At 40.2% G+C, this 25,974-nt stretch overlaps 1 protein-coding gene across 4 annotated transcripts; it reads right to left on the bottom strand.

Moving 5' to 3' along the window:
• Window positions 1-3,197: 3,197 nt before the first annotated feature.
• Window positions 3,198-25,629, bottom strand: NUP50 (nucleoporin 50). Of its 4 annotated transcripts, none has more exons than XM_044450827.1 (9): window positions 25,611-25,629; window positions 24,783-24,869; window positions 19,166-19,246; window positions 18,201-18,284; window positions 15,274-15,463; window positions 9,661-10,314; window positions 9,167-9,245; window positions 8,377-8,495; window positions 3,198-7,668 (listed from the first exon to the last, which is right to left on the bottom strand). In XM_044450827.1, exons 3-9 carry the CDS (start codon window positions 19,232-19,234, stop codon window positions 7,466-7,468), a joined length of 1,398 nt encoding a protein of 465 aa, XP_044306762.1. In that variant the 5' UTR covers window positions 19,235-19,246; window positions 24,783-24,869; window positions 25,611-25,629; the 3' UTR covers window positions 3,198-7,465. The 4 variants fall into 4 exon arrangements, with proteins under 4 accessions (XP_044306762.1, XP_044306760.1, XP_044306761.1 ...); XM_044450825.1 differs by lacking the exon at window positions 25,611-25,629 and adding an exon at window positions 25,533-25,595; XM_044450826.1 differs by lacking the exon at window positions 25,611-25,629 and adding an exon at window positions 25,234-25,342.
• Between the last annotated feature and the right edge of the window lie 345 nt (window positions 25,630-25,974).

Genomic DNA, 25,974 nt, shown 5'->3' with positions numbered 1-25,974 from the left:
GGATGGGATGGTGCCCTTATACTGAATCAGACCCTTGGTCCATTTAGCCCAATATTGTTGACACTGACTGGCAAGGGTAGGAGTCTTTTTTAACCTACCTGTAGACGTCTGGGATTGAAACTGGAACCTTTGGCAGCCACCCTCTTGTGTTCTGTCAAAGGATTAGAACCCCTCCAGTGTATAAGACTGCTCCGCTAATTGATGCAACTTCTAGAATACATGTTCAATGTGTATCTGACTTGGGAAACTGTTCTACAGAAGCAGCTAGCAGCTGCTTTATAAAGCAATGGAATGCTATCAAAAATATTTTTCAGAATGCCTGCAGTTAATTCAAATGTGTCATGGTTGTGAAACCTTGAGCACCATTTCTGAAGGTATGATGTAAATTTAAGACATACAACCTGCTTCCCCACTGCACTCACCACAAAAGTATAACTGCATTGTTTTATACTTGAGTTGTATTCAGCAAACAGGGTTTCTTTGCCCCAGTAGTGTGCATTATACCTGTTGAGATGATGTATGGTGCTGTTTTCCAGACTATTCTTTGTATAAAGCTTGTCCAAGAAATTAGTTGCCCATACTAATGGAAATCAGTTACCCATTAGTTGCTCATCCACCTTTGAATTTACTGTACTTGTGACAGCAGTATGCTAATATGTACAGTAGTAGCTGGAAATATACAACACAGTGAAGCTGCCTGTACCCAAAGCCTTTAATCGTTTTCTAGATCAGAATGTAATAATACTGAAACGTCAAGATCAAGAGACAAACAGAAACACTGTGGTCCTTATGCTACACATACCTGTGTGTGTTTAATATATAAGTGGATACATTGCATGGGTCTTTCAGCTTTGTAGTTCAATGAATTTCTTACAGCTATGTAGCTGCAACCACTGAGCAAGAAAATTGCAACTGGAAATTTTTGTACATGAGAATAACACAAATCTTACATATGATTAATAAATAGAAGATTCTACTTCCAGTAAATGTTTCCTAAACGTTTTATGTGCTGTGCATGTGCACATACTAGTTTATCTGAAAAATCATTCAGAAATCAGTTCATTTCTCAAATTTTACCTTGTGTGTATTTTTTGAAGTTAGGAAATGGACCATGGAAAGCAATTTCTGCTGCCATCAATTAGCATACATCAGCTGTACCATGACATTTAGAAGACATTAAACATCTTGATTCATCAAATACCAAGCAGTATTTCATCACTTTGAGTGCCGTTCTCTTGGTATATATTTATACACAATAAATACTACGGCATTTAAAGTTACTGAAACCCTGGAGCCAAAGAATTCTAGTTTTACATGCCTCTTTTCAACTTTTGTTTCTTATATAGCTAATCTTCCAAAGCAAAGCTTGTTTGTTTTGGGGTAGAGAGGGGTTGTCCAAACGATGAGAACAAGTAATACTTTAGCTACTGTGTACAGCCAAAGCTCTAGGAGTGCTGATGTCGCTTTTAAGACCCCCCCCCCATCACCACCCCGCCCCACAAACTCATAAATGAGAAAGTGCAGGAGTGCCCTACAAGAAGCAATTTCTTGAGTGGCAGCTGCTTCCATTGACCAGAATGCTTATTATAGGGACTATGGTGAATATGAAGGCAAGCTCACTTCAAACACATTAATTTAGAAGAGTTCAAAACCATAGGTGGAGGGTATCTGACTATAGTGTGTGCTTAGACAGAACAATTTAACTTTCCCATCTATTCAATCCCCTGAATCCCATGGGTGGGCTTTGCCAAAGCCGCCTGGTTCTTGCAAGGGGTCTGGAAATCTTGGGTGGAAAGTACCTGAACAACTGGTATCGAGGATTATTTAATCCAACATTCCCTTTCTGCAAACAGAAGGAAGTGTCTTTAAACATCATTGTGCAAGCAGTTTGGTGCTATTGCTTAGTTCCTGTTAGAATACGTCAACTGCCAAGATACTTACTGATTTTTTTATTCACCCTGACTTCACAAATAAATGCTGAATTTTGAAGTTTACATGCAACTACTCAAATTAAATTGCTGTGCCTCCCCTCACAACTTGCATAACTTATTTTGCTTCTGCTAATCATAGCACAATCTTCTTCAGTCTTGTGCCTCCCAGATCTTTGGAATGAAACTCCTACCATCCCTGACCTTGAGCCATGGCAACTAGGGCCGATAGGAGTTGCCAACATCTGTCAAGTTGCCAGCTAGGCAAATATGCAACGAGAACCCTCAGATGGAATGCTACATAGACTTAAACAACCTGGTCTTCTCTAGATACACTACAACCCCATGAGAATGTGAGCTGCTGAGCAATTTAACCCCAAATGTCTGATATTTCCTTTACAGCCTCTTCATAGTTTAAAAAGCAACCAAATATTCTTAAATGAATGCAGAACTTTTCCAGCCTTTGCATACCGGGCTGAACTCTACACTTAAAAATACACACACATCCCTGGTCAAATACTCCTGTGTATTGTAGCTAACTTTCATCTACAATACAGTGGATCTCCACTGTGAACTGTGGTTAAAAGGCATGTTAAACTAGCAAGTCTTTTTCAGAAGCATTAACAACTTTTAAAGATCTGTTAAGTAAACTGTACTGCCAGTAGTTTTACAGCTCCTTTTTTATCCCTCATATTCACAGCAATGTGATCCAGCTTCTCTAAAAACTACATTTGCCTCAAAAGGGTCTTGCAAGATCAACAACTTACACTTACAGCCTTCACCCTCTCTCCTTTCCCACTCCCCAACAGGTAATGTCACCTCTGAGTTTTCTGAAGGATCTTCTGTAAAAGTAGATAGTTGGGACTTTCACCAGGTGTTCTTCTAGGCCAGGGCTGGTCAAACCAAGGCTTGTTTTCCAGCTCATCATTTGTTGCTGCCTGTGGGTGCCCCCTTGTGGCTCAAACACCTGACATTTACTGTATGTGGCTTTTCTGTTGAGCAAGTCTGCCACCTTTCCCCAGGTAGGACTAACACCTGGTCCCTCTCAAGGCACACATCACTTGTAGGCCTACACTAACCACCATGACTGGCAACTACTCTGTAAGGTCTCAGAAGCTCTGCTACTCATGATCCTTATTTATGATAATGCTGTGGATTAAAGGTGCAAGCAGATGCTAAGTACACTATGACCCTTTTACCAGTTTACTCTTACAATCCTCTTCACATCCACATAAAGGCAGGTGCAATACAAGCACACACAAACAACAGTTAACATCTCCCAATCGTTTATTCACATTTCCATGGATTTTTGTACACTTCCTCAGAAAGCACGAACAGCAAACATCATGTGAAAAATGTTACAAGAGGGCAAATCCAAATTTCAACTGGTTTATCCTTTAAAATAATGTCCTATAGAGTGAGAACAAAAACAATGCTTATTTCAACAGTTAAGTGGGGGGAAAACAATCTGATTGTTCAGACAGCTATTAGTTAAGCTTTTATACATTATTTCCATGCACTATGAAATATATCAAATGATACATGTAAAGTATACAATTTAGCAACTTCTTCTAAAAATAATTTAAGGCATTAAAACAGAACAGTCTGAGATTTTTTTAAGGTTAGTTGATGTTGCAAAGGGAGTTATAGCAAGACTGAACAATTATTCTTTATATGTAGCTACCTGTTTTCAGTTTACAAACAACGAAAGTAGCCATGCTCATCTCACAATTTTCTGCTTGGTAAAAAAATCTACCAGACCTTGTAGTATGACAACCATTCCAAAGGGTTGGGAGAGTGATAACTTTCTCCTCTCCTTTGCTTTAGTTCTCACTGTGGTGATAAACCTGTGTCTGAGCTGGACTGCAGGTGGGGCCCACATGACAATGTTCCTCTTACAAAAGAACTCATTCAACATAGGATATTCGAGGCCAGTCAACATACATTCAATTGTCCACACTGGCAGCCTAAAACGACTGTCCCCAAGCTGCAGTTCCCAGATGTGTTGAGCTACAAGCCCCATCAGCTCCAGCCAGCATGACCATGTTGACTGAGGATAATGGAAGTTGTAGTCCAACACATCTAGAGGGCACAGGCTGGAGAAAGTTGATCTAGAGTGACAACAAAGGCCATATACAGGTTTCTATCTCAGTGAGAAGCTGGCCTTAATATTACTGTTCTGTGAAGACTATGCATGTGCAAAAGAGCAGTATCTAGCAACTCAGCAGATGAACTTGGTAGGCTCTCTACTTGTCACAATGCAAAAGTGATTTTATAAGTTCAGTCAGAAACCTTGCAAAGAGATAACACAGCAGCAGTAACTTAAATTTACTGCAGCAGTCAGACTACAAACACTTTGTCTACAAGGTGACAAATTATTGGTTTGCAAATTAAGACATCCCTTCATTATACAGCGTATACCAACAGACTAGTTTCAATTACAATTTTAAATAATTAAATAAAATTTTGTGCAAAAGAAAAAAAGATCCAGTTTTGTACAGACTTTTACACCTATTCAGAGATCCTGCAAAATCCTTAAAATGTTATTTTATTTTTCAGCAGGAACAAGCCAAACATGAGCTACATCTCAACCATAAAACTTTGCCTATGCACATGCCTTCTACTTTAGCAAGACAGTTTTGATCACCTTAACAGTTCAAATTGTGACTTCTGTAATAAAGTATGTGGACCAATAATGTTTATATTTAGGAATTAAAATTGAATAGTTTATGCATTCAATTTGTATGTGTAGGGTTTTGCTGGGGAGTAAGGAGTGCTTATTAAGCATTTGCTGAAATTGGCCATCCTGCCAAAATCCATTTTGCCATTATAAGCTCTGTGGCAAACACTGGCAGTATCGTGGACTTTTTAAAAACAGCACAAAAATGTTTTTAAAACATATGGGTAACAGCTTCAACACAAACATCTAAAAGGTCCCAAATCAGTTCAATGGAATGCCTACCACAGTGCCAGGGTAAAACAATCCCCTCTCCCTTACTCCAAAGGAGAAGCCAACATCACTAGCCTAATCTAAGTCATGGCTTCACTCCTACTTGCCTGCCCAGCATGATAGGACATGGTAGGGATGGTCTTCATGGCTGCACTCTCTACTTATGGGCCAGCCAAGTGAAGCTATTCAGGTACTAAGGTTGTATTAGAAGCTTCCTTTTGCAGCAAGGAAAATTGCACGTATTATAGGTCCCAAAGTATTTTGAACTAAACATAATTTCTGCACCTATTTAAAAAAATTCTTTAAGCCTTGACTTCTGTGACTTTTTAGGCAGTCATTCACAACTCATCAGAAACTGTTTTGAGAATTCCAGGGTTTCAAAAGCAGCTCATCACCTGGACTGCACTTTCTATCAATCTTTTTGCCCTACCAGTCCAACTTTCTCACTGTATTTTTGCTGGAATTTGGTACTAATACCAAGGATTCATAGTATTTGTAGCAACTGTTTTCACAAGATGACACAAAGTTTATTAGTTTTATTTGCTATACTGTGCATTGTGGAGTTAAAAGTTTTGACCTAATCTGATTAATCAAAGGTATTAATTGCTCTCTCAGATAGCACAATCACCCTCAATGTTTTGAACAGCTCTTGCAAACTTTTAATAGGTGTTAGGAATACTCATTCATTATTTTTGAATCTTCAAAGAGCAAGATAAAACAGCAATGTGGTAAATTGGAATTCTTACAGAAACAGCATCACACAAGATACAGCAAAGGGCATGAGAACAAACAGTATCTTACTGAACTGCTGTATGGTTTCTTATTCTATTCAATGACTGGAGATTCATTACACACATACAGATGCACTTTAGGAATCAAACAAGTGCAAAATATACAATAAACCTGTAATATTAACAGTCTCTCACTGTAAAAATTGTGGTGTGTGGGAACTAAACTACTGTCTGCTTACTAGAAGAAGCAGGCTATTTGCTCCCACAGGCTCCCGACCTGCCCCCACAGGCTAAAGTAAACAGAGGTTTTTAAGACACTATTTCTCAAAGAGAAGCGTGAGCAGTGTTCTCAAAGCTCTTGACTATTCAACTTTAGCTTCTACGTATTAGTCTTGGTATATACATTCCCATTTGTAACACTACTATGAAAGTTAGTGTTTCTGGTTTTTCACTCACCTGAATGCTAAAGGCATAATACAGTGGCATGTTCACTGGCATAGGTCCTCTAATATAAATGGGAGCTCACCTGCATTTCAGTAGGGCTCGTACCCTAAAATATTTCAGTGTATGTTGGTGGGCTCTTGAAATGACCTTATACATACCTTTTAAGAGGTTCAACACTGAAACCTGATGCAAAAAGGCACCAATTTAAAACAGGCTTTGCTTCTACAGCCTCCCAGATCCCTTCCAGTTTAAAGCTCTAATACCCATTAAAGATGCAAATGGTTCAACAACCTTTTAGAATACTACTAAGGATTAGTAAGACACCTGTTCAATTCACGTAATATCCAAAGTCTGACTGCAAATACTATGAAATGCATGCAAACAAAGTGTGAACATCATTCACAGCTCTCCTGTACAACCCTCTGACCTTAATGGGAATTGGATAGCATTTTCAAGCCTAAACACTGCAGTAAGACATTGACAGAATTGTACAGTGGATAAGAGCCTGCCCAAGCATTACAACAAAAGAAATCCATGTGACATCACCCAAGGGGCAGACTAAGCCAATCTTCCCTAAGCTGCACTGCAACTATTCACAGTCAGCACAGGTCTGCTGACTGGAGATGATGGGACCTACTCCAACACATTTTGAGGGTGCTGGCTTTGGGAAAGCTAAGTCATGTGCAATGGAAAGAAGATAGCCTCTCTGCATTCTCTATCACTCATTTTTCAATAGAATGCAAGCAACCACTATGCAGTCTGTCACTTTGGCTTCTCAGCCTCTTTGAGAGCACTTAAACAGGGAGGAGACACACCTGTGAAACTGGCATATAAGCACCATGATATGACAATTATTTTTAAATGAACTTTGCAGACAACATGCAATTTTTTCTGCTAAATCTCAGCCCCGATTTTAATGTTAAAAACCAGTGTTCTCTGGCAACTGTGTTACTCAAAATCAAAGTTATACCATCCAGTTTAAAACATTTCTTCACTATAATCCTAACAGTGATTTCACTTTGAGCACAACAATCCAGGATTAAATTTGGGAATAAGTCCCAGAAGTTTATATCCATTCTGTTCTTTCTCACAATTTCCCCCATACACAATATACAATGTGTGTGCTTTCAGTAATTATGTAAATGAAACATGTTTTATTTTTTGATATGCAAATTGAATTTAAATACAATTGATTTATTAGATATTTCAAAATAGAAGGGAGGAAAGATTTGATGCTTGTATTCAGTTAAAACATTTATTGGCCATCTTACTCAACCAAACCCTTCAGAATTCCTAAGACAATCCTTAAAATGTCAGAGAAGCAAGTTCAAAAGTTCCTAATAGAGTTAAGGGAAGAAAAAGAGCAGCAGTAGTTTGGCAAGTTTCCCTCATAACATTCAACAAGCCAGATTTTACACGTCTTTCTTTTCCAGTAAAATGTTATGCAACTCATCTGCATCCTCACTTGTTTTCACTCTTATTAACATAGGAACAGGGGTGGTGGCATTCTTCTCATCAATGGGTGGATTTGGAACACAGACAATGAGAACGTTGTTCTTCCCTGTTCTGGAGCATGGCATCTTAGGGGGCACCAAAATGTTCAGCAAAATGTTTCCTACAAGGAAGCAGGGTTTGGGGAAGCAGGTTATACAAAAAAATCAGTAGAACAAAATGCACTTATAAGATAAAGTTATTTAGGAAGTACTGGAGAATTATGATGGCATAAAACTGCCTTTTTAACAAATCAAGCAGTCTTTTATTGATCAACCTAGTTAACAGTCTATTTCATCTGGCACTGGTTCTCTAAGGTTTGTTCTTCCCACACTTTCTTCTGGAGAAAGTGTACATTCTCCTTCTCAGTTACAACTCCTCTCATATCACTCTCCCACTAGTTCTCTCATCACATCAAGCTACTATTTCTAAAAAGAGATAAGGTCTCCACTGAAAAACATTACATCTACACAGTTCCACTTAGCAATTAAAATAAAAGATGCACCACAGAGAACCAATGGCCAAGTACTACATAATGGGAAGGCCAGAGTGGCTAAAACGTTTGTCAGCACTGGTTTGCCTCAAAATATCAAACATGTTTAAGAAGTCATTCAGCTATGCACTACTGAATGCACACACCCTATCATAGCACAAATCACAACCTCTGTTGGAGGAAGCCATGGAAGCTATTTATGTGTGTAGCCCCTAAACTTTCTCACACAATTGAGCAAGGCACTAAGTAACTTGACTAGTTGGATAGAGTTAACAGTCTTCACTTAGCAGTGACTTTTATAGCACTTTTACAGATATATTTTTCAGAAAAGGCACATACCTAAATTAGTATCTGCCCGTATTAATAGCTGAGTCTTCTGATTCCCTGCAGGTTTTAAGTGCAGTGTTCCTACTCCTTTTTCTTTAAATTCATTATCTTTCTTGTAGAAGACTTTGCACCTGAAAAAAGGACACAATATAAAATGTGTGCAAATGAGAGGCTAATGCTGTATTTCACCAAACCTGAAAATATGGAAGAGGTTTAAAAAAGCATCAAAATAGCTTGCCAATTGTATGCAGCAATGTGTAAACAATATATATTCAAGTTCATGCTGAAATTATCAAAAAACTACTGATCTTTTGACTATGATCATATTATGTTAAAATGTTCTAAAACATATTGAATACTTTAAAAATACTGAGAATTATGGCTAGGATCTAAATAATTGCCATACCACTACTCCAATGAGCTCAGGGAGGGAGGGCTTCATATTTATATTGAAGCCCCCTGCACTGAAGCCCCCAATGCTGCATGTAAAACCACTCTGGAAGTTTAAGGAAGGTTTAACATTAGCTGTTCACAGAAAAAAGAGCATAGTCCTCTGAGTGGAGAAAAGCTAAAATAAGGACAACCCTTAACTTTCCCTCACCAGAGTGCATTGTTCAAGCAGCATAAACAGACATTGACACTGGCTGAAGCAGCAGAGCATTTCTGACTCTGTAAGTGTATAGATTACAGACTGCTGAGGTTTTTCATTTGCAGACAGACAAGACTACAGAAATCTGAACCTAATGCTTTACCTCATGGTAAGAGCATACTCACTGTCACAATGTCAAAGAACAAAACTCACTTCTTTGAGTAGAAGGCATCCTCTTCCTTTATTTCATTAACTACTGCTTTTGGAGGCTCCTCCTCCTCATCCTCTCCTCCTGCAAGAAGGATGATAGCAAACTATATTCTTAGCAGAAAACTGTATGCTACTCATACCAATCAAGATACCCAGATGTTACCCTATACAGATCTTCCAACATTAACCTTCTGTGTTAGTAGAAGAAATATATAAGCAGCCTTTAACTTTTTAAAATAATGGTTTGTAAGCTTTCCAAAATAGCTAGTTTACAAAACAATGTTCTAGCACACTTGATGGCATTCTACTTGATGGATACAATAAAAATTAGTTTTGATTTTTTTCTACTTCTCACAATATAGCAAGCAAAAAAGTACAATTTTAAGCCAATCAAGGCAGCATGTGATTAATTGCATGTGTTAATCACAGAAATCTCACCACATTGCAAGAGAGAGATTACACCTAGTTTCTCAATTACTAAAACAATTAATATTTACCTTTCTCTTCATTGACACCACTTTCTGTCTGCGTATCTAATGAATTGCTGGAAAATGAAGGAACAACTTTGCCCTGGTTTGCATCTTTTCCAAATAAACCTGTGCTTCCAGAGGAGAATGAGAAACTAGGCAATGCACCAGAACTTACACCAGAGCTGTCAACACTCTGGCTAAAAGTAAATGAGACAGATGAAGTAGACCCTAGTTTTGGTTCCATTTTCTTTTCCAATTCCATTTTCTTTCCTGATGTATCCTCAGATTTGTTGGTGTTAAAGAAAAACGTTGAACCTTGCTGAAGATTTGAACTTCCAGATGCAGAGCCAGCCTGAGATCCAACTGCCTTGATATTGTCACTTTCAGAGTCACCGCTGTCACTACTTGTTCCATGTTGTTCTATCTCAACTAAATATTTCTCATAGTCTTGGAAAATCGGCGTTAGGTCACAGAGTGGATTGGCGTTTACATGCTTTACTATCCAGTCACGCACAGAACAATTTAGGGCAGCTAACTGTTTATGATAAATATCAGAGCTGCATGCTTTACTTTGAGTGAATCCAGAAGATAGCAGCTGCCGGCTCTCACCGTTTGCTTCCACATTGGTAGGCTTTTTCTCAACCACAATATTATTCACTGAACCACTGGATACTACAGAACCTATTAGAAAGAAAAGCATTTAATGAACTGGTAATGGAGAAACCAAAGTCTCATGCTCCACAATCTGGACCAAACATACTGGGTGGGGAAAGCTGCCTCTCCTTCATGACCTGCATGGAAACGCAGGCTACTATTACACATTACAGCAGGCTGCCTAGTATTTTTTCATTCTTCTTGCTGAATTGGTTACACTGCTAGTAGCTTTTTAATGGCAAAACTCACATAAGAATACTAGGTTGTAGCAATGAGGGATTGGTTAGCCATAGCAATGATGTTTTACCAAACTTCAACCAAAACAACTACCATCCCGTATATATGTATTTTTCTAAAGAACCAAACATGTTTATTTTATTAAGCACATCTGTAAAAATAAAGACTGGATGGTTTAAAAGGGAAATCTAAAATAGTGGTGCTGGGTAAAAATTGTCCTCTTTCATAGGAATTTTGAGACCTGATTTTGAAGTGCTTGATCCTGCCTAATCCTGCAAGCTAAGTAAGATCAGGTCTGATTGAAATCTGGATAGGTGACTTAAAATGTGAACACCCCGGGGAGCATTGGGTGTGTGCAGTATAGAAGCTGGGCTTCCATGCAGCCTGAAGGGCCTGATCATGCTTCATCTTGGAAGCCAAGCAGGGTCAGGCCTGGTTGGAATCTGGATGGGGGACTTCAATGTTGTGAACCACCCAGAGAGCTTCGGCTATGGGTGGTATAGAAATATAATTAATAATAATAATAGTAGTAGTAGTTTTACCAAGTGGTTGTAAGAGTCCATTCTACTACCAGCAGTCCCTTGTCTCCCCCCACCCCCGCAACTAGTAACTATAATGTTAGCCTGCATTTTATTGTTGTCTGCCGTTTAGAGAGCTCGGTCAGGTTATTCAGCAGCCTATACATTTATTTTGTTGCTGTTCTTAGTTGCGAAGTTGTGTCCGACCCATTGCAACCCCATGGACAACATTCCTCCAGGCCTTCCTGTCCTCCACCATCCCCCGGAGTCCACTCAAGCTCACACCAACTGCTTCAGTGACTCCATCTAGCCACCTCATTCTCTGCAATCCCCTTCTTCTTTTGCCATCTATTGTTTCCAGCATTAGGCTCTTCTCCAGGGAGTCCTTCCTTCTCATTAGGTGGCCAAAGTATTTGAGTTTCATCTTCAGAATCTGGCCTTCTAAAGAGTAGTCAGGGTTGATCTCTTCTAGGACTAACTGGTTTGATAGCCTTGTGGTCCAAGGGACTCACAGGAGTCTCCACCAGCACCACAATTCAAAGGCCTCAATTCTTAGACACTCAGCCTTACTTATGGTCCAGCTTTCACAGCCATACATTGCAACTGGGAAAACCATAGCCTTGACTATACACACTTCTGCTGCCAGGGTGATGTCTCTGCTTTTTAGTATGCTGTCTAGATTTGCCATAACTTCCCTCCCCAGGAAAAAGCATCTTTTAATTTCTTGGCTGCAATCCCCATCTGTGGTGATCTTGGAGCCCAGGAAAATAAAATCTGACACTAACTCCATTTCTTCCCCATCTATTTGCCAGGAAGTGAGAGGACCGGATGCCATGATCTTAGTTTTCTTAAAGTTGAATTTCAAGCCAACTTTTGCGCTCTCCTCCTTCACCCACATCAAGAGGCTCTTTAGTTCCTCTTCACTTTCTGCCATGAGAGTGCTATTATCTGCATATCTGAGGTTGTTGATATTTCTCCCAGCAATCTTAATTCCAACTTGTGATTCATCTAGCCCCACCTTTCTCATGATGTGCTCTGCATATAAGCTAAATAGGCAGGGCGACAGTATACAGCCTTGCCGAACTCCTTTCTCAATTTTGAACCAATCAGTGGTTCCATGTCCAGTTCTCACTGTTGCTTCTTGACCCGCATATAGGTTTCTCAAGAGACAAATAAGATGGTCTGGTACGCCCATCTCATTAAGGACTTGCCACAATTTGTTGTGATCCACACAATCAAAGGCTTTAGCACAGTCAATGAAGCAGAAGTAGATTTTTTCTGGAACTCCCTAGCTTTCTCCATGATCCAGAGTATGTTGGCAATTCAATCTCTAGTTCCTCTCCCTCTTCGAAATCCTGCCTGTACTTCTGGTAGTTCTCGATCCACATACTGCTGGAGCCTAGCTTGTAGGATTTTGAGCATAACTTTGCTAGGATGTGAAATGAGTGCAATGGTGCAGTAGTCTGAACATTCTTTGGCATTGCCCTTCTTTGGGATGGGAAAGTAAACTGAACTTTTCCAATCCTGTGGCCACTGTTGAGTTTTCCACATTTGCTGGCATATTGAGTGTAGCACTTTTACTGCATCGTCTTTTAAGATTTTGAATAGCTCAGCTGGAATACTGTCACCTCCACTAGCTTTGTTGTTGCTCAGACTTCCTAAGCCCATTTGACTTCACGTTCCAGGATGTCTGGCTTGAGGTCAGTGACCACCCCATCGTGGTTATCAGGGACATTAAGGTCTTTCTTGTATAGTTCCTCTGTGTAATCTTGCCATCTTTTCTTAATCTCTTCTGCCTCTGTTAGGTCCCTGCCATTTTGGTCCTTTATCATGCCCATCTTTGCATGAAACGTTCCCTTCGTATCTCCAATTTTCTTGAAGAGATCTCTGGTCCTCCCTATTCTATTGTTTTCTTCTATTTCTTTGCACTGTTCATTTAAGAAGGCATTCTTATCTCTTCTAGCTATTCTCTGGAATTCTGCATTCAATTGGGTGTATCTTTCCTTTTCTCCCTTGCCTTTCACTTCCCTTCTTTCTTCAGCTAGTTGTAAAGCTTCCTGAGACAGCCATTTTGCTTTCTTGCATTTCTTTTTCTTTGGGACGGTTTTAGTTGCTACCTCTTGTACAATGTTGCAAACTTCCATCCATAGTTCTTCAGGCACTCTGTCTATCAGATCAAATTCCTTAAATCTATTTCTCACCTCTACTGTATATTCATCAGGGATATGATTTAGGTCATACCTGAGTGGCCTAGTGCTTTTCCCTACTTGCTTCAATTGAAGCCTACATTTTGCAACAAGAAGCTCATGATCTGAGCCACAGTCAGCTCCTGGTCTACTTTTTACTAACTGTATAGAGCTTCTCCCTCTTTGGCTGCAGAGCACATAGTCAATCTGATTTCTGTGTTGACCGTCTGGTGATGTCCATGTGTAGAGTCGTCCCTTCAGTTGTTGGAAAAGCATGTCTGCTATGACCATCGTATTCACTTGATGAAATTCTACCAGCCTGTGCCCTGCTTCATTTTGTACTCCAAGGTTAAACTTGCCTGTTATTCCAGTTATCTTTTGGCTTCCTACTTTAGCACTCCAATCCCCCATGATGATAAGGACATCATTTTTTGGTGTTAATTCTAGAAGGTGTTGTAGGCCTTCACAGAACCAGTCAACTTCAGCCTCTTCAGCACCAATGGTTGGGGCATAGAGTTGGACTAATGTGATGTTGAATGGTTTGCCTTGGATTCAAACTGAGATCATTCTGTCATTTTGGAGACTGTATCCCAGCAGTGCTTTTCCTACTCTTTTATTGACTATGAAGGCTACTCCATTTCTTCTGAGGGATTCTTGCCCACAGTAGTATACCTGATGGTCATCTGAATTAAATTCACCCATTCCTGTCCACTGATTCCTAAGATGTTGATGTTCAGTCTTGTCATCTCTTGTATGTCCACATCCAGCTTGCCTTGATTCATGGATCTTACATTCCAGGTTCCTATGGAGTATAGATCGTTGCAGCATCGGACTCTCCTTTCACCACCAGATACATCTGCAACCAAGTGTCCTTTCGGCTTTGACCCAGTCGCTTCATTCTTTCTGGCACTACTAGTACTAGCCCTCTGCTCTTCCCCAGTAGCATATTGGACATCTTCTGACCTGAGGGGATCATCTTCTGGTGCCATATCTTTTTGCCTTTTGGTACTGTCCATGGAGTTTCCATGGCAAAGATACTGGAGTGGGTTGCCATTTCCTTCTCCAGTGGGTCACGTTTTGTCAGAGCTCTCTGCTATGACCTGTCAGTCTTGGGTGGCTCAACACGCAAGCCCCTTCGTCACGACAAGGCAATGATCCATGAAGGAGGTTAGTTAGTTAGTTAATTAATTAATGCAATACAAACATATGAAAGCTTACTAAAAATTTTATTCTGGGCTTCCTGCTAGACCAATCGGCTGGCAGATAATAACAGGTAATGGAATGTAAACCTTCTTATATATTACCGGGATCATCCACTGAATCCATCATTTTGTGCTTCTACTTTATATCTTTCAGCCACATTACGTTACTAATATTTACATTTGTATCAACCAGACAGTTACAAACAGCTTTTTGTTTTCTGCTAGAAATGGTGGAGAAAAGCTATCCTTGCACTGCAGCACTTGTGTGCGTGCTGCTGGATCAGCTGGATTGCGCCATTTGCTATATAATTTCTAAGCTTGCATGCTAGGGAATGAATACACATGAAAATACCTTTGACTAGTGTGCACTCAATCACATGTGGGTTTTGCTGCCACCAATTTTAAGTCTTATTTCTTTCCCCCATATGATATGATGCATTTATGTATTGCAAGCTCTTTCAAACAATATGGGGCAGGCTTTGTAGAAATTCTAAAACCAATACTAGTTGTCTTGAGCCTTTGGAATCAGGCACGGTTCAGAATGAGTAAGTTAGGCAAAGAAATCAAATCAAGTCAGTTGGCCCCTTATTATTAAGCCATAGCAGGAATTCTCTAACATTTCAGTACTGCCACTTCCAAGACCTGGTACCCCAGAGCCTTTCACTAGAGTACTGGAGACTGAATCAGAACTGCAATGCCAGAGATACATGCAGCATTCACCTCCTATGACCCATATATACATAAACTTTTCAGCTTCCTTTTTTAAACATACATGTTAACAATTATTAATAGATAGAATTTTAAGACCACATCCACCAAGTACAAATTTTGTGGTAAACTTACTAAATGTAGACTGTGTTTCAGCAGCTGTCTTCAAGGTGGTAAATGAAGAATTATTTGTAACGCTGCTGCTGCCATTCGAAAGTCCTCCTAAAGGCTTAGTTCCCGTGTCATTGCCAAAGCCAGAAAATCCACCAGTTCCGGAAGGTAAAATGAAACCTTTAAACCCTTTAAAAGCTCCACCACTCTCGGACTGAAAGAGAATATAAATAACTTGTTCTCTCTCACTTCAAGCCCTGTTCTCTCACTTCAAGCCCTGTTCCCAGTTTCACAGAATTGTTCTCAAACAAGCACAACATGTATTTTCTTGCTGCTATTATCATACTGGTTGCATTCACATGAAACAATAAAACAGACTATACTGGCTCATCACTCATGAGCAGTATGCTAACACAAGCTGCCCAGCTGCTCCCACTTGGCTCTTTCTACTAGCAGGAGTGGATAAAGTAACCAGAGAGAAAAATGCTTAACATTACCGTGATACCTGGCTTGTCACTCCCAAATAAGCCAGGAATTAGAAACCCACTACAAACCCTGGCTTGTTACTGCATATCCTTGTTCACATTTATATGTGAATGCCTGTGTGATAGGAAGGTGGCTTAAATCAGAGATGAGGGTCAGATGCTTTTGATTACATTTGCCCAACCTAATGCCCTCCAGGTGTTGTGGACTTCAACCTATTAACACCAACTAATATGGCCAGTAGTCAAGAACTGTGAGACTGGTTGTCTAAAACATGTGGACACTAAGCTGAAGACTGCCTTACTTGATCTTGGCAGCCATGAAGATCTGGCCAATAGAGGTGTTAACCCAAGCACTAATTATCATGGGAGACTGGAGAGTCCTTTATCAGTGGCGTTCCTTATCCATTGCAGCTTTTATTGAGCTTTAAACATACCCCTGTAGATTAGTTGACAGAGTAGTAGAATGGCAATGGGACAGGGATTTGTATTTTTTCCAAATTCACCGGGAACAATTATTAACTTACTCATGGCATAAGCACATTCCATGGCTTCTGTGACTCTATGGGGATTTGAGCAGCTCATTATTCCTGGCAGCTTTTCAGGCTATGCCTTGCAGAACAAAAATTGACTTTTTGAGTCAAGCTATGATGGGTAAGCCAATCACATCCATGGGACACAATACATATGCTGGAGATTCATATGTTCTTTTGTAGCAGGCTTCAGATGACTCAGCAACAAACCATTCTGGTTTGCATGCAACATAAAGATTTTGTTTCCACATTAGCTTTTACCCATCTTCCCCACTCCCGCTGGTGGGATGAGCCAAACAGGAGCAATTGGGCAAATATCCATCTGCTTGTGAGCAATATGCCAAGACTCTGCAATTTTGGTTTATCATTATGTGTGAACATAGTCAATCAATATCCATGGTGCTTTGAGTACCCTAAGACCTTTCCCAAATATAACAGATCAAATTCATGACAGTGATTTTCTATTGAGATTGCTCTAGAACCTCTCTTTCTAGTTCTACAACAGAGTCAAGAAGTTAAATTACTAATTCTGAAAAAAACAAATCATTATGTCTGTTCACGTACATTGATACACACTCATTTTCTGTGAGGACAGCTTTACCTCCCTTTGTTAGTTGCGAAGTCGCATCCAACCCATTGCGATCCCATGGACAACATCCGTCCAGGTCCTCCTCCTTCCCCCGGAGTCCACTTAAGCTCACACCGACAGCTTCAGTGACTCCATCTAGCCACCTCATTCTCTGCCGTCCCCTTCTTTTGCCATCGATTGTTCCCAGCATTAGGGTCTTCTTCAGTGAGTCCTTCCTTCTCACCTTACCTCCCTTACTCAAGGCTTTATCTTCTAGGGTAGACTTCCCCAACTTAATGCCCTCCAGCTGTGTTAGGCTACAATTTCCACCATCTTAGTAAGCATGATCATCAACCACACTGTCTAGGGTTGATGTGTTCCAAAATAACTAGTGGACCCCAATTTAGGGATAGCTATTCTAGGGGCCACATTACATCCATGTCTTGTCTTGGAGTCTGTTCACTCACTCACATTCATCAAATGGTGAAAGATCCATCACTGGAAATATATAGACTTTTCTTATCACCAACATATATAGTTGAAGATTAGACTTAGAATAATTAAGTACTAGATACTGGAGAAATGTAAATCTATGTTTGAAACTGGTCATATTATGTTGGCTAATCATGACAATGATGAGCATGAGCTTCACAGACCACTTATTTACAGAGCAAATGCAACAACTCATCCTCTATCTATACAAAGTCTGAGAGCAGAGAATACATATTACTCCTGAGTCACCTCTGTATTACTTACCCTCTCTACACCAATACAGATGGCTCAGTAATAACAGAACGCTATTATATGATTCACCCAAACCCACAAGAAATACACTAACTTTTAGGCCATAATGTAACTAAGGAATTAACTGAGTAAGTTAACAAAGAAGGACCTATGCTAGCTGTTTCATACTGGTTTTTCAATAAATAGAACAGAAATCTGGAGATCTGCTTAGATGAATATGCCTAGTTGCAAATTAGCAATTAGATTGATTTTATTAATGGGTACAATTGTGCCTTTTTTAAAAAAAGGTACCAGTATGCATGCTTGTGATAGACGCAGAGGGACAAGGAAAAAATACCAACCAATGTGCCCCTGCCCAGTGTTTTTCCCTGCCTAAAAGTGTTTCTCAGAATGCTCCCCCTTTGGAGCCATTTCATAAAAATATGAATTTTCTAGATACAAGATAACATTCCTTATTTGAAGTGATTTGCATCAAAATATTCCAGCTATTTCAATTATGTGCTCAGTCAACCTTGTGCATTGTCCTTCAGTATTAGAATACCTTCTGCTACACAATGTATGCCAGTTTATTGTTAGGCCATACAGCTAAACTGAGCAAAAACAATGTCCGTTATAGAATTATACCTCAAACCCCACATTTCTACGCTTTGCCTTCTTAATTGCTCTGTTCTTCAAAACCTCTTCACTGGCCACTGAGAAAGTTCCCACCTGCAAAAAAATGTTAGATTCTTAGAACAAACAAGATAAAGTATTCTGAAAAATAGTACACTGGATGCAGTCCAGAAGAATTATACCCACCATAGGGCTTTTTAGCACCCTTTTCTTCATTATAACCCTTAAAGCCACCTCCTACAAATAAAAGCTGTAAATGGGATGGTGGAGTAATAACACTGCACAAAAGCCCCTCCTGCCTACTTGCACACAGGAATCTCAGGATTCCAGCTGCTGGGTTGTATCCAATGTTAGTCTTACTTAAGACTGGGCTTGCTGAAATGAATGTCAATTAAGTGAATTATGACTCACTTAAGTACCATTTATTTCAATTGATCTACCCTAGTGCTGGCACTGGAAATAAGCATTTCTGAATTAAGCATTATGTAAGTATAATTCTAAAACATAAATACTCATTTACTATTAGCACAAAGACACTTCAAAATAACTACTTCTGAATTATTTGCAGATAGGAATGGAAGAACCAAGTCAGATCAGACCAAAGGCCCATCTAGTCCAGTATTTCCTTCATATGGTGCTCTATCAACTACCTGAGGGAAGCCCACAAGTAGGACTTGAGTGCAGCAGTACCTTCCTGCTCACATTTCCTAGTGTGAGCATCTAGAAAACACAGACTCTCCTTATGAAGATTATATGAATATAATACTTGTTCCATGATCATTTCGTCCCTGGCTCTATGCTCCTACAAGAAAGGACACAGTTGACATAGTGCAATTTGTTAAGGCCTTTATGGCTTGACCATACAGCATTAATGTACAAATAATACGCTGTAATTTCTGCTTTTGAGACCTGCCTATTAATTCAGCCACCAACCATTTCAAATAGTATTGCCAATAAAAGCACCCATCATTAATTACCTCCTCAGTTTCTTCTTCTTGATCCCAGTTTCTATCGGTCAGCTCCTTCTCTGCCACTCTTTTAGACATCTTACAGAGCTACTGTGATGGAAAAAACAAAACAAGACAAACCAGCAGTAATCAGCAGTGCTTCAGGTTAATGCTTTTTCAATCACTGGCAAAAACAAGCAACTTACAGTGAGCGGCCTATATTATGAATTAATAACACAGTATCCAATAAATATAACCAAAGAACTTTGAAAAGTTAAAAGGTATTAGCTGCTTTATTATGAAATGTTTTAGGATCATTAAATCACAAAAGGAGTAATATAATTTATCAACATGACAACATTGCTTTATGAATCTCAAGTTATTACTAGTTCTTTCTGTCCCTTTTTCCATTTGACCAAGATAGGATTCTTCTGTCAGAAGTGTTGATCACTAACAGAAAACCTACCTAAATATCACCAGTTTACATATTTATTCCCCTCTGCTCTTACTTTTACACAGAACTTGGAACTGGAAAGAAATTAAAATAGAGAAGCTGACAGGCAGCCAACCAGTCATACAGTCTTGCTACAGCAAGGGTCACTTCTAGCACCTGCATTATCACTCTACAGCAGCCATTGCCTAGAATGCTGGCCAAAGGGGGAAGAGCCTATTTGTTGGCAGTGGGGGACACTTTTCTGGGAGTAGCAAACCACAAAAAATCTATCCCATTAGATCATCACTCCAGGAAGGACAAGGCCTGGGGTAATTAAATTTGATAAATGTGTGGATACAGGAGAGGATTTGTGTCAGGGATGGGCAATCTATGCCCCCCCTCCCGAAGTTGGATTGCGACTCTGATAGGCTGTACTAACTAGAACTGTTAGGAACTGCAGCTGAACATCAGGTGAATAACAAATTGCCTATTCTTGAGTTATGTGCCTATTGACTGTTAACAGTGGAATAGATTCCTTACCTTGATGCATTTCTTTAGTTAGCCAGGATCACTGGGTGGTTAAGTTTTAGTAGTCAATTCAGAAATGGGCAATCTGTGGCCTTCCAGATGTTTTGATTGGCAACTTGCATCTGCCCAGGCCAGCAAAACCAATGTGCGGGATCATGGAAGCTGTAGGCCAAAACATCTGGAAGGCTACCCATTTTAAATGGAAAAGGTTTTGGCTTTCCATGTTCTTGGATGCTCTAAGATTATTCAGCACCATTTTAGTCTAGTTTCTTGATTGCCCAAGCAAGTGACTTATACTCCCCTGATCTATTCTTAAGTATAACTCTCTTGACCACACAATGGGATATCATCAACCACAGTACTCTTCTCAGTTGCCCTGCTAGGGCAGGTTTGAGAAGCATGGACCCAGAAAGTGATGCTAGGAGACTCTTGTTCTATCCCATACACCTTGAGTTGTGAGATGCCTTACAATTTCCTTTTGTCTCCTTTTTTTTTTTTTTTTTTTAGCATCAACATGAAGTCACTCGGAAAATCATCCAGAAGCTGATAATACACAGCTCTACTTCACATTTCCATCTAAGAATCCTAGGGAAGCTGTGGGACATCTGGGTGTGATGGCAATATAGGAAAATCTTAATAGAGACATGTGAACCATGTTAGATCGTTGTACTCCCTCTTAATGATCATGTATGCAGTTAGGGATTATCCTGGACTCTGTACCATCAATGGAGGAGGGGGAGAATGGGTGACTAAGGCAAAATTTTATGGCATCTTATGACACAAAATGTCATGACTTAAATCAACTGAATAAAGAATACCCTCAGTTAGTCAATATACACACATGGTACTATAGAGGAAGCAAAAGTAAACAGTAGATCGAAAAGGACCTGAAATGCAAAGCTCAAATATATGCCAAGCAAATACAGTGATCATTCACGACAGCAGTAACTGCTGGCAGCAATCTTCCTTGCTTCAATGCTTCTGCGAAAATATATATATAATCGGAGATTAAATCCTTGGACCAGATTTAGACCTAAAATAGTTCAGTAATTTATCAATAAGCTTGAGTCTGTTCCTCTGGGCTTGATGTTTACACTGCATTTACATCTCACCTTTCTTCCTCTAGCAAGGAAGAATCCAAGGCAGCTTACAAGGTTCTCCTCTCCTTTCTATCCTCACAACAACCACCTTATGAGGTAGATTAGGCTGAGAGGCAGTGACTGGCCCAATGTCACCTAGTAGGCTTCATGGCTGAGTGGGGACTAGAACTCAGATCTCCTGAGTTCCAGGCCAGCACTCTGTTAACATAACAAAGCAAGGAAGAATGTGTTATCAACAGAAGTTTGTAATTGTACCAACGTAATTTATCTTATATGCATTTATGCTGAGCACAAAAATGCCAAACTACTTCTTACATTTTAAGGCACATATCACAACTCTCAATTCAGCTAGTTGCAATGAGGTGCAATGTAAATTTTTCTTATGCTTTATTTTTCAATGGAAAAAGCTCAGTTTCACAGGTTCATTAGTAAAAATGAATATTTGCCAATCCCAAGTAAAATTGTATGTAAGCTTGGTAATTTCAAAGTTGTGAGATTGTATGTATCTGAGAAAACACAAATATCATGAAAATACATAACCTTCTCAGAGTGAAATGGAAAGAATAGTGACAGTAAAAGTGGAAGTGCTCCAACCACCTTAGTGGGAGATTGATGAATTCTGTTGAAACAGATGAGTGGTTTGTTTGAGGGGATACTTGACTTATGATGAGGTGCTGTATCATCCCAATCCTGATTACTAATCCCACTGAGGGTTCAGGGAAGTGGTAAGTAAACTACTTGGCAAGAACAGCAAAAACTTCATGCTGAGTGTGCCTGGACCCACCAAGTGCCCAAGTGGTATTTTGGAACAAACATCACTTGTTTAGCTTCTCCACTTATAGCCCCATTTCAGTTGCTGACACTCCCCTGCATATCTTTCCACAATCTTTCCCATTTAGTTACAGTCCCTAAATGACAAACTGGAATGGACATCACTGGTTCATAATCTTGTTTTTTAGACACCAACGATGTGTACAAATATGCATAATTTTGGAGGGGGGTTGCTACTTCTGAGCTGTACAAATGCACACCTCTAATTAGTCCAATATCTATCCTTTTCTAAGATTCAAGTTGCACCCCACCCCATTTTTGGGAGCAACAGAGCAACTGCCAAAACTTAAAAAAAAAAACAAAAACAAAAACCAGAGCTAATCAGGATTTTTGACAGGAAAATATGCAGTTTTACAATCTTCATACCTCCAACTAGCAACCAAATACATTCATAAATAAAACTGTTAAAATACTCATGTGCATTTCTGGTGCTTAAATAAAAGATGACAAACTAATAACAACCATTCCAGTATGCTGCTCAGGCACTGACAGGGGGCTTTCACTAACTGGGATAAAGAAAAAGAATAAAGGGGAAAAGTTGCAGCAGAGACTAAAAGGTACTGTGATCACAGTGGGGAGAACAGACAAGATAGTTTCAGCCACCAAGTTCCATGAAATACTGTCAAGAGTACTGAAGGGGACAGGACAATCAACTCTGCAAATGAACTATATGGTGTAGGTTCTTTTGCGGACAAGCCAGTGAACCTAACATTCAGGCCATGAACAATCCACAGTGCATGGCATATTCACAGAGTGGGCTGCTGTACCACATAATTTAAACAAATCTTTCAATGTTCCCAAGTATTCCAATAACAAATGTATTATAAGTGCATTTCCCACAAATATTTCAGATCAAATACTTCTGGAGAAATGGAACCAAAAATTAACAAGGAATACTTTTCTTAGCTTTCTTTATTAAATAAAAGTAAACCAAATATGCAAAGTGAGATATCTCCAAGGCAAACATAGCCAATTTATGACCTACAGATGGAAGCCTTATGCTCCCATCAACTCTAGCCAGCATAATCAACTATAAGAAATGATGGGACAAGTTGTCCATCTTTGTTCCAAGGAGCTGGAATCTTTTCTAAGGCAAACTAAGAATTTTCTTACATAAACTACCTATACAAATGAACCTAATTTAAACCTTTTTAATATATAAAAGTGATTCATCTCTCTATGAAAATATCCTAATTTGTATTGGCATTTGTATTGAATCAGAACATTTTTTCTGATTCAAAGTTTTCTAGAAAGACCACATCACTGGCTACCAGAGAACTATCCCATAATAAATCTGTCTTTAAAGTGCCACATAATTTTTCATTATTGATGGAACATACTAACATGCCTAACTATATTCTGAAATAACTCAGAATGAAATCCTATGTCCTAAAACTTCCAGCATCATATAGCCAGTCATACTTAAGAGGATTACAGGCATTCAGTCCAAGGAGAAAGGTCACCACCATGATTCTCCCACCCAGCAAAACACTTATTTGGCAAAATACTTATTTCATTTCAATGTTGTGCTTTGGTGCACCCAGAAAGGATGCTCAGCTGCCATCAGGATACTTTGTGTTGTGTCAGTCCTGTCACCACCCACAAACTTAATCTCTGAGGTCATTCCTGCAACCTTGGAAATGGAACCAGCATAGTTATTTCTGTGCCAGCTGTGCAGAGCAGGGAGGATGCTCTGGGCTCCAAGACCCGGCTCCAAGGTCAGACACATTTTCAACTTCATAGCAGGTCTCAAAAAATCCTACAGAGCCTTCACTGTCTAGTGGCTATAGGAGTACACTATTAGTGACATTAATAATGTCTAAGTTGTCATTTGTTACTGTTGCTGCTTTGGGTAGTATGTGCTCAAAGGTGGGATACAAATATCTCCTCAATTCTATAGCAGTATAGTTACAAAGAAAACAACAGCATATACTTTGGCATAATAAGTCCATTCTTTAAAAAAATCATTATATGATCAAGTACTATGAAGTCATGTTTACCTGTAATAATAACTGTAAGCCTCCTGCTTATTAAACTATATTATTACAAGCTACCACTGTCTGATCTATCTCATAATCCTTTTGAAATGTCAGTAGATAAATAAAATTTGAAAGGTTGCGGTATCTCATATGGGTGGCTGATGGTTTCATAATGGGGTGATTGCAGAGAGGAAAGCTTCTTCTAGGTTCTGGGATGGCAGAAGTTACTCTGTTCATTCCAAAGCTCTCTACAACCGGTAACCTTCCAAGGAGACACTGCATAATCATTCCAGACATGATACAACCTAACCCACAGCCATTATGGCTCTGCAGGAATTTAACCCAGAACTTATTTTCTGAGACCAGGGTTAATATTGATGTTGTGTGTGTGTGTTAGTAATAAAGAACAAGTCCCTAACCATGCACAAGAAATATTTCCCCCACTGAAGAGTAATTGGTCCTACCACACATCATAGATCACAAGGAATGGCTCTGAAGTTTGAGGCTGAGACTGGCAGGCTAGCTGGAGCCCAGATATAACTCTCCCTCTTTTTACTAGTCCTTCTCCTGATGCCTCTTAACAGCAACATAACATGCAGAATTATACCAGCTGAAGCATTAATTGGCTGAACCCATGGTAACTTTATGGATTTTCTTTTAGCAAACAAAATCTAGTTGACCAAAACTATAGATACCCAACCCCATGTTAAGTATCTCTTCTTGCCACCCATAATCCCAGTTAGCCCTTATAAAGGTAACCAACCAAGCACACATACCTTTTAACCTCAGCAAACACACATTTACGGGGCAAAGTAAGCACCTCTTAAGCAGCACATGGACACATCTTCACATGGGAATATGCTCTAGACAGTAAATAAACAAAGACATAAGTATCAAAACAGGGACAAGGAGAGATCCAGCATGTCACCCCATGCCCTTTTTCTGCCACTCATCTTCACGAAAAGAAAAAAGTTTACCTTCTTAATTGTTTTTGGAGGGTTCAGGCTGCTAGTAGAACAGTAGCAATGCCAAAACAAAACCACCACACGCACACACACGGTAACAACCCTAGTCGCTATCCCATCAACGTATTCTCCCTTTCCTCATCGTCTCAGTTCTCCATCCGAATCCGCTTGCCAGCTTGCTGTTAAATCTACAGGAAAGCCGCGATGTCCCCTACTGCCCCGTACTACCTGGTGCTACCTTTTCCCAGGAAACCACTTTCACCTCTTCGCGCTCCCCTCTGCCCGGTTCCGTTTTCCGCTCTTCTTGCGACAGGGAAAGAGGCGGTAACTAAGATGGGGCCGGTCTCATTTCCTAGAACGGCAACCTGTCTAGGAATTAAACCAGACTTCATCTTCAAACAGACCCCGTCCACCCCCCCCAAACCGGAAGAAGCTGCCAGCGCCCGCCAAGGCGGCGCGGAGAGGCCGACCTCCCCTCCCCCATTGCCTCGCCCGCCAGCGCGCAGCGACCGGTCCCTCCAAGGCCCACTGCCGCCAAGCGTTATCAAACAGATGACCCGCCTTCCGTCAGTCGTTTCGGAAGCGGCCCTTCTTCGGCCGCAGGATACTTGCGGAGGGTTGCTGTATAAATATAGACACCTCGTAGCTGCGCCGCTCCCCGGGAAGAAAGGCGCGCACGCGCGCGCACCCACCAACGCTACTTCCGTTTCTGGCGCTCTACTTGCCCGGTGGGGAGGCGGAGCTTCTGCCTGCGGCCACCATTCGCCGCTCCGCTTACCACGCCCTCCCCGCCCGTGGAACGCCTTCCGCACGCCTGACTTTTCCTCGGAAAACCGTTGGGGAAAGGGGGAGGAGCTTGTTTAGCCTCTTTAAACAATACATTTTTCTTTTGTTATTGGAGTTTCAGGAATCAGTGTGCAAATAATCGTAACTGAAATCATTCGCCCGTTTTCTGAGACGCGAGGGAGGAGCAAGGCATGGCTTCCTATGGCGAGTGTAAGAG

Source organism: Varanus komodoensis, unplaced genomic scaffold (genome assembly GCF_004798865.1).
Source record: "Varanus komodoensis strain SLA01 unplaced genomic scaffold, ASM479886v1 scaffold69, whole genome shotgun sequence".
Lineage (NCBI taxonomy): Eukaryota > Metazoa > Chordata > Lepidosauria > Squamata > Varanidae > Varanus > Varanus komodoensis.
Note: the sequence above shows the minus strand (reverse complement) of the source record. Positions and strands in the feature narration are given on the sequence as shown.